This window comes from Electrona antarctica (assembly GCF_951216825.1).
Source record: "Electrona antarctica genome assembly, chromosome: 11".
NCBI classification, from domain to species: domain Eukaryota; kingdom Metazoa; phylum Chordata; class Actinopteri; order Myctophiformes; family Myctophidae; genus Electrona; species Electrona antarctica.
This window is the reverse complement of record NC_136792.1, coordinates 4,481,975-4,491,974: the sequence shown is the minus strand read 5'-3', so window position 1 is coordinate 4,491,974 and position 10,000 is coordinate 4,481,975. Positions and strand designations below refer to the sequence as shown.

At 47.9% G+C, this 10,000-nt stretch overlaps 1 protein-coding gene across 2 annotated transcripts in view; it reads left to right on the top strand.

Moving 5' to 3' along the window:
• Positions 1-10,000, top strand: part of dock10 (dedicator of cytokinesis 10) — a 119,219-nt gene that overhangs the window by 106,337 nt on the left and 2,882 nt on the right. For both annotated transcript variants that reach the window (XM_079514803.1, XM_079514804.1), the window contains 5 exons: positions 3,152-3,298; positions 4,623-4,833; positions 6,830-7,020; positions 7,376-7,476; positions 9,112-9,250. In XM_079514803.1, the coding sequence (XP_079370929.1) occupies positions 3,152-3,298; positions 4,623-4,833; positions 6,830-7,020; positions 7,376-7,476; positions 9,112-9,250 (789 nt within the window). The remainder of the gene's footprint in view (positions 1-3,151; positions 3,299-4,622; positions 4,834-6,829; positions 7,021-7,375; positions 7,477-9,111; positions 9,251-10,000) is intronic.

Sequence of the window (10,000 nt, the reverse complement as noted above, 5' to 3'; positions counted from 1 at the left end):
TCCTCTATTAACACACACTGCTCTGACCCCTTTGACGGGTTCCTCTGACCTCTGACCTCTGACCACCTGACCTGTCTTCTCCTTCCACCTCTATTAACACACACTGCTCTGACCCCTTTGACGGGTTCCTCTGACCTCTGACCTCTGACCACCTGACCTGTCTTCTCCTTCCTCCTCTATTAACACACACTGCTCTGACCCCTTTGACGGGTTCCTCTGACCTCTGACCTCTGACCACCTGACCTGTCTTCTCCTTCCACCTCTATTAACACACACTGCTCTGACCCCTTTGACGGGTTCCTCTGACCTCTGACCTCTGACCACCTGACCTGTCTTCTCCTTCCACCTCTATTAACACACACTGCTCCGACCCCTTTGACGGGTTCCTCTGACCTCTGACCACCTGACCTGTCTTCTCCTTCCTCCTCTATTAACACACACTGCTCTGACCCCTTTGACGGGTTCCTCTGACCTCTGACCTCTGACCACCTGACCTGTCTTCTCCTTCCTCCTCTATTAACACACACTGCTCTGACCCCTTTGACGGGTTCCTCTGACCTCTGACCTCTGACCACCTGACCTGTCTTCTCCTTCCTCCTCTATTAACACACACTGCTCTGACCCCTTTGACGGGTTCCTCTGACCTCTGACCTCTGACCACCTGACCTGTCTTCTCCTTCCACCTCTATTAACACACACTGCTCTGACCCCTTTGACGGGTTCCTCTGACCTCTGACCTCTGACCACCTGACCTGTCTTCTCCTTCCACCTCTATTAACACACACTGCTCCGACCCCTTTGACGGGTTCCTCTGACCTCTGACCTCTGACCACCTGACCTGTCTTCTCCTTCCACCTCTATTAACACACACTGCTCCGACCCCTTTGACGGGTTCCTCTGACCTCTGACCTCTGACCTGTCTTCTCCTTCCTCCTCTATTAACACACACTGCTCCGACCCCTTTGACGGGTTCCTCTCCAGCCTGCTCGTCTCTATTATGTATACATATTCATGTATATAATATACTGTATATGTATAATATGTGTTTGATATGTATACTTCCCCTAATCTATAATCCAAGATGACCTCTCGTGTCTTGTTTACGTAACTTGTCTACGGGACTTGTGTCAGAACGTTTAGCGTTCTACGGGACAGTGTTGATTTTGATTTAGTTCAGTCATAGTCTTTTGAATACAAATTTATTTAGTGTTTTGTCTAGGTTTAGTCTACTAAATATCAAATGATTTTAGTCGACTAAATCTACAGTTGATTTTGTTGACAAAAACATTATTTTGACTGACCTTGATGGCATCGTAATGCCTGATTTTACACTTGAAATGGCAGATCTACAAGCTCGTAGATCTGCTATTTTCAGAGCGCAACACCCGAGTGCAAACAAACATAAAATTTCGTTCTACTGGATCTCTGATCTCTGCTCCCTAACATTTTAGTCTAGTTTTTATTTGTTGACGAAATTGCCAATATATTTAGTCTCACTTTATACTTAGTTTTCGTCAGTGAAAAAAGGTATTTGATGAACTTTTCTCGCCATAGTTTTAGTGGACAAAATCAACACTGTACAGGACCAGTGTCCGAACGTTTGACGTCCTGCAGGACCTGTGTCAGAGTGCCTCTAGTGGACAGACACAGGCAGAGACAGAACGGTTGACGTCCTGCAGGACCTGTGTCAGAGTGCCTCTAGTGGACAGACACAGGCAGAGACATCGCTGATAAACCCCCGCTGACCTTTGTCCTTTTCACTCCCATGGTGCTTTGACCTCTGACCTCTGAACTGCACCCATCCAGAGCATAACGTTGCTTCCTCGTTCTAACAATCTGATTGGTTTGCTGTGATGTAGTTGTTGTTGTGATAAACATGAGGTGACATGAGAAACCGCTCTGACTGATGCCACATTAATCTGACTCGACATGCTGTTTCAAAGGAGAACAATTTATGACCAGTGTATGGATGGACACACATACTGAGGTGGCAGTGGATCAGGGGGTAGAGCGGCTGCCTTGGAATCAGGTGGTCCGCGGTTCGAACCTCCAGGCTTCATGTCGCCCGGTTAATTCCCGCAGCATTACAACAAACGACTCCAAACGTTTTTTTCAGCCTCAGCAGAGCTTGCAAAACCGAACAAGGTTTTTGGAAGACAATGCTATTTTAAAAACTAAAGGTCAGTTCTGAGTTGTTAACGTTAGACCCACTCAGTAGAGTCTGCCTAGCAACACCACAGCTCCCTCCAACCACTGAAACATTGTGAACAGCGATGGAACGATGGTTGTACCACCTCGATCGCCACTCATTTTTGCCATTTCTTGAGACAGATTGTGTGTTTATGGTCTTTCAGGGAGGGAATATAAAGCAATAATGGTGTGTGTACCTCCTCCTAACCTCCTCAGCCAAACTATCCACTGCCAGAATCAAGCCTTGAGCAGAAACAAAAATAAATAAATCGTGGCCACATTGAACTTCTGATCAATCGCACACAATGCTCTGCTAGCTAGCGGATGGTGTTTCCTCTAGTTCAAAAAGCTTGGTGAGGTGAAAGGACTTCCAAACTATTGACACGCCAAGAAAGCCAAAAAAACGTTTGTTTGGAGTATGTTGCAACTAGCCTAAAGTGTCCCTGAAGCACGACACACGACACTCCCCCGTGCGCTCACACTGAGCAGCACACTGAGATGAGATGAGATATACTTTATTAATCCCCGAGGGGAAATTGAAGTGTTACAACAGCACAATGTGACACATAGAAAGCTAGAACTACTGGACAGACAGAAACACAAAAACAGACACAAATGGACATAAACCACACAAGACCAGCACCACCAAGGACCATATGCCAATTGGGGGGGAGGAAGTTCTTATGCATTCGCATTGTATAGTCTGATAGCAGTTGGCATAAAAGAGAGTCTGTATCGTTCCGTGTGCATCCTTGTGGGGAGTGTGAGCCTACGGCTGAAAGTGCTCACCCTATCTTGCAGCACACCATAGAAGGGGTGGGAGGGATTAGCCAGCATGGAGTTCAGTTTGTCCCCTATCCTCCTCTCCGCGACTGACTGCAGGCTCTCCATTCGGAGGCCAACAACAGAGCTGGCCTTCTTTATGATCTTATTGAGCTTGTTTGCCTGTATGTCGCGGCAGGGTTTCTTCGAGGAGGAGGAGAGCAAGGAGTTCATCTACAAGGAGCCTAAACTCACGGGGCTGTCGGAGATCTCCCAGAGGCTGCTCAAACTCTACTCGGATAAGTTTGGAGCGGACAACGTCAAGATGATCCAGGACTCCAATAAGGTAACTGACAGCATGGTCCCCACAACGTCAAGGTGATCCAGGACTCCAATAAGGTAACTGACAGCATGGTCCCCACAACGTCAAGGTGATCCAGGACTCCAATAAGGTAACTGACAGCATGGTCCCCACAACGTCAAGGTGATCCAGGACTCCAATAAGGTAACTGACAGCATATGGTCCCCACAACGTCAAGATGATCCAGGACTCCAATAAGGTAACTGACAGCATGGTCCCCACAACGTCAAGATGATCCAGGACTCCAATAAGGTAACTGACAGCATGGTCCCCACAACGTCAAGATGATCCAGGACTCCAATAAGGTAACTGACAGCATGGTCCCCACAACGTCAAGATGATCCAGGACTCCAATAAGGTAACTGACAGCATGGTCCCCACAACGTCAAGGTGATCCAGGACTCCAATAAGGTAACTGACAGCATGGTCCCCACAACGTCAAGATGATCCAGGACTCCAATAAGGTAACTGACAGCATGGTCCCCACAACGTCAAGATGATCCAGGACTCCAATAAGGTAACTGACAGCATATGGTCCCCACAACGTCAAGATGATCCAGGACTCCAATAAGGTAACTGACAGCATATGGTCCCCATATTCTTTCAATCTCTAATTCAACTCTGGATCAATGGCGTGAATTAAAGATGGAGTGCCATGATTTTTTTCCATCCTAAAACATGATCATCAGGTTTTATTATAATATAAGGAGGAAGAACTTTTTCCAAAAAGTGTACAGTATTTGTTAAATCATGCTTTTATGCGGACACGCCCACCAGTTCATTAAGTATGCCTGGTTTGCCTGGTGGGTGGTGATGGGTGGTGATCCACCTGAACTGAAGCCGCACCCACAGCTGTAGTTGTATGATAAAGGGGGAGGGGTTAGGGGAAGGTCTGATAGTGTGATGTCACTATATTACTGTTTATTTCATTGGCCCGTTTGACTGTCAAGGGTTCAGCCTCCAGGAAGAAACCCTAAATACAAAGTTAATACACCATTGCACATAAAAACGACTCCAGGGTGTCTAATGAAGTACTGTCACCTCATAGACACATGAAAAACTGGAAACATTGTGGCACTCCATCTTTAAGTTTTTAAATTAATTACCCAATTACTGTCATTTCGAGGTACTTTTACTTTACTTACCAATTTTCAATACTTTTACTCCACTACATCTCAGAGGCAAATATTGTACCATGGATTCCCCCACCATCCACCCCAGCAAGTCCAGCCCTGCTGATACATTTTGGTAATATGACGCTATTCGTACATTACAGATCTTTTAATGGCGAATACTATTTGACCCCCAGGTGAACCCCAAAGACCTGGACGCCAAGTTCGCCTACATCCAGGTGACCTACGTGGTGCCATACTTTGACGAGAAGGAACAGCAGGACAAGAGGACAGACTTCGAGAGGCACCACAACATCGAGCGCTTTGTGTTCGAGACGCCGTTCACTCTGTCGGGGAAGAAGCACGGCGACGTGGAGGAGCAGTGCAAGAGACGCACCATACTGACCAGTAAGATACAAGGGTTAGCACGGTGACGTGGAGGAGCAGTGCAAGAGACGCACCATACTGACCAGTAAGATACAAGGGTTAGCACGGTGACGTGGAGGAGCAGTGCAAGAGACGCACCATACTGACCAGTAAGGGTTAGGGTTAGAAGCACGGTGACGTGGAGGAGCAGTGCAAGAGACGCACCATACTGACCAGTAAGGGTTAGGGTTAGAAGCACGGTGACGTGGAGGAGCAGTGCAAGAGACGCACCATACTGACCAGTAAGAAACCAGAGACGCACCATACTGACCAGTAAGAAACCAGAGACGCACCATACTGACCAGTAAGCATGGTGACGTGGAGGAGCAGTGCAAGAGACGCACCATACTGACCAGTAAGAAACGAGAGACCCACCATACTGACCAGTAAGAAACAAGAGACCCACCATACTGACCAGTAAGAAACAAGAGACGCACCATACTGACCAGTAAGGAACAAGAGACGCACCATACTGACCAGTAAGATACAAGAGACCCACCATACTGACCAGTAAGATACAAGAGACCCACCATACTGACCAGTAAGAAGCACGGTGACGTGGAGGAGCAGTGCAAGAGACGCACCATACTGACCAGTAAGAAACACGGTGACGTGGAGGAGCAGTGCAAGAGACGCACCATACTGACCAGTAAGAAACCAGAGACCCACCATACTGACCAGTAAGAAACAAGAGACGCACCATACTGACCAGTAAGAAACACGAGACCCACCATACTGACCAGTAAGATACAAGAGACGCACCATACTGACCAGTAAGAAACAAGAGACGCACCATACTGACCAGTAAGAAACCAGAGACGCACCATACTGACCAGTAAGAAACCAGAGACCCACCATACTGACCAGTAAGAAACAAGAGACCCACCATACTGACCAGTAAGAAACAAGAGACCCACCATACTTACCAGTAAGAAACAAGAGACCCACCATACTGACCAGTAAGAAACAAGAGACCCACCATACTGACCAGTAAGATACAAGAGGCCCACCATACTGACCAGTAAGAAACAAGAGACCCACCATACTGACCAGTAAGAAACAAGAGACCCAACATACTGACCAGTAAGATACAAGAGGCCCACCATACTGACCAGTAAGAAACAAGAGACCCACCATACTGACCAGTAAGAAACAAGAGACCCACCATACTGACCAGTAAGAAACAAGAGACCCACCATACTGACCAGTAAGATACAAGAGACCCACCATACTGACCAGTAAGAAACAAGAGACCCACCATACTGACCAGTAAGAAACAAGAGACCCAACATACTGACCAGTAAGATACAAGAGACAGACTATACTGACCAGTAAGACCCAACATACTGACCAGTAAGATACAAGAGACAGACTATACTGACCAGTAAGACCCAACATACTGACCAGTAAGATACAAGAGACAGACTATACTGACCAGTAAGACCCAACATACTGACCAGTAAGATACAAGAGACCTACCATACTGACCAGTAAGATACAAGAGACCTACAGTACCATACTAACCACTAAGATACAACATACTGACCAGTAAGGGGGGAGGGGAGGGGGGGGACTTAGGTTTGTTCTGACTTCTGACACAGTGACACAGTGACAGCAGAACATGCATGCAGTTCCAGCGGACCTCGGCACATCAAAGGCGAGGCACAGCTGAACAGAACAGTTAATTAATGGCCGAGACTGCCGGGCCGAACTACACCGGGCTTTTCAAAGTGCGCTGTTTGCATATATGCACAATTGTGCACGCACGCACGCACACACGCACGCACGCACGCACGCACGCACGCACGCACGCACGCACGCACGCACGCACACTTTTAGATCCAGTCCTATTTTAAAGTCTGCATATGCAGGGCTCGTGTATCCGCGTACTAATGCGCAGACATGCGATCACAAGATCCCCATGATTCAATGTTCATGTATGTACTGAATGTTGTCCTGCGTCGCATGCTTTCCTCAGCCAGCTCCAGTTTCCCCTACCTGAAGAAACGTATCCAGGTGGTGGAGCAGCAGAGCACAGAGATGAACCCCATCGAGGTGGCCATCGACGAGATGTCCCGCAAGGTGTCTGAGCTCAACCAGCTGTGTAGCACGGAGGAGGTGGACATGATCCGGCTGCAGCTCAAACTGCAGGGCAGCGTCAGCGTCAAGGTGCCAAAAGCACATAACAGCTCATTGTCACAGTATAGTTGTAGTCTACTCACCCATATACCTTGAGTTGGATGTTGTGGTCATTTCAAAATCTAATCGTGTATTTCATCATAAAATAACACAGTATAGTTTCCTGGTGGCCCAGACAAGATAAAGCACTGACCCCATATGCTCTTTGTGAGTCGCAAGGAGCCAAGTTCTAATCCAAATCCTGTCATGTCGCGTCCTGCCTCATACCTGGTTTATACTTGCACCGGAAATGGACTTGGCCACTCATTCAAATGCATTAATTCATTCATCCACTGACTCAGACATAATATGATACATTATACGTCTTTACGTTGTGTGTTTTCAGGTAAATGCAGGGCCCATGGCTTATGCCCGGGCCTTCCTGGAGGAGAAGAATGCAAAGAAATACCCAGACAACCAGGTCAAACTACTCAAGGAGATCTTCAGGTGAGAAATACCCAGACAACCAGGTCAAACTACTCAAGGAGATCTTCAGGTGGGATATATTATAGAACTGTTGCATGAGCTGAAAGCTTTCTGTGCAGAATTGTATTGCTGCCAGTAGATGGCGACAGAAGCCCACAAGTTAGAGAAGTGTGCTTGTGGACTGGATTTTCACTTCAGTGTTTCTACAAGCACCACACCACTGTCAATACATTGCATTGTCTATTCACAGCTTTGGTCATATATCACAGATAAAAAAAAGTCATAGTAATTCAACTTTTACCTCAATATCTGAGCCAATGTTGGCTAAACATAATTTCACAGTAAACCACTTAAACCCAAAATACTTTGTAAAACATCAAAACATGAAAATAGCACGAGTGGTTGAACTAACTAACCTGTGTTGCTGTGTAGAGGTAGTGCGTGCGGTGCCTATAACTGCTCACTGGTGTGTTGCTGTGTAGAGGTAGTGCGTGCGGTGCCTAACTGCTCACTGGTGTGTTGCTGTGTAGAGGTAGTGTTGCTGTGTAGAGGTAGTGCGTGCGGTGCCTATAACTGCTCACTGGTGTGTTGCTGTGTAGAGGCAGTGCGTGCGGTGCCTATAACTGCTCACTGGTGTGTTGCTGTGTAGAGGTAGTGCGTGCGGTGCCTATAACTGCTCACTGGTGTGTTGCTGTGTAGAAGTAGTGCGTGCGGTGCCTATAACTGCTCACTGGTGTGTTGCTGTGTAGAGGTAGTGCGTGCGGTGCCTATAACTGCTCACTGGTGTGTTGCTGTGTAGAGGTAGTGTGTGCGGTGCCTATAACTGCTCACTGGTGTGTTGCTGTGTAGAGGTAGTGCGTGCGGTGCCTATAACTGCTCACTGGTGTGTTGCTGTGTAGAGGTAGTGCGTGCGGTGCCTATAACTGCTCACTGGTGTGTTGCTGTGTAGAGGTAGTGTGTGCGGTGCCTATAACTGCTCACTGGTGTGTTGCTGTGTAGAGGTAGTGCGTGCGGTGCCTATAACTGCTCACTGGTGTGTTGCTGTGTAGAGGTAGTGCGTGCGGTGCCTATAACTGCTCACTGGTGTGTTGCTGTGTAGAGGTAGCGCGTGCGGTGCCTATAACTGCTCACTGGTGTGTTGCTGTGTAGAGGTAGTGCGTGCGGTGCCTATAACTGCTCACTGGTGTGTTGCTGTGTAGAGGTAGTGCTGCTGTGTAGAGGTAGTGCTGCTGTGTAGAGGTAGTGTTGCTGTGTAGAGGTAGTGCTGCTGTGTAGAGGTAGTGCTGCTGTGTAGAGGTAGTGCTGCTGTGTAGAGGTAGTGCTGCTGTGTAGAGGTAGTGCTGCTGTGTAGAGGTAGTGCTGCTTTGTAGAGGTAGTGCTGCTGTGTAGAGGTAGTGCTGCTGTGTAGAGGTAGTGCTGCTGTGTAAAGGTAGTGCTGCTGTGTAGAGGTAGTGCTGCTGTGTAGAGGTAGTGCTGCTGTGTAGAGGTAGTGCTGCTGTGTAGAGGTAGTGCTGCTGTGTAGAGGTAGTGCTGCTGTGTAGAGGTAGTGCGTGCGGTGCCTATAACTGCTCACTGGTGTGTTGCTGTGTAGAGGTAGTGCGTGCGGTGCCTATAACTGCTCACTGGTGTGTGTTCCGCTCGTGTCTGGCGGTGCAGGCAGTTTGCAGAGGCGTGCGGACAGGCCCTGGACGTGAACGAACGGCTCATCAAGGAGGACCAGCTGGAGTACCAGGAGGAGATGAGAGCTCACTACAGAGACATGCTGACTGAACTGTCTGGCATCATGAACGAACAGGTCTGTCTTGTCTGTCTGTCTGTCTGTCTGTCTGTATGTCTGTCTGTCTGTCTGTCTGTCTGCCTGATTGCCTGTCTGTCTGTCTGTCTGCCTGTCTGTCTGCCTGTCTGCCTGATTGCCTGTCTGCCTGTCTGCCTGTCTGCCTGTCTGTCTGTCTGCCTGTCTGTCTGTCTGTCTGTCTGCCTGTCTGTCTGTCTGCCTGTCTGCCTGTCTGTCTGTCTGCCTGTCTGCCTGCCTGTCTGCCTGTCTGCCTGTCTGCCTGTCTGCCTGTCTGCCTGTCTGTCTGCCTGTCTGCCTGTCTGTCTGTCTGTCTGTCTGTCTGTCTGTCTGTCTGTCTGTCTGTCTGTCTGTCTGTCTGTCTGTCTGTCTGTTTTCCTTTGTAAGTTAATATAAGTGTAGTGTCCTAACCACTGCAGATATACTGGTAATCTTGTATTAATCCATTCTGACCTGAGATCAGATTCTAAAAATGTCTTCTACATCCTGACAGTTTTCTGAAAAAGCTATGTTTCTATGTCAGTCAAAAATAGCAGACCTACAAGCTCGTAGCGCACCACTCGGTGGCGCTATGAGCTTGTAGATCTGCTATTTTTCAATAGCTAAAGCATAACATAATGCAAACACCAAAAGGGGTTCCCGCCCAGAATGGTTTTAAGATAATTAATGAATTGATTATTCTGCCACCGTGGCGTCGGCGTGCGGTTAGGGTTAGGTTTCTGGTTTAAGGACTAGTGTTTTGTACCATACTAT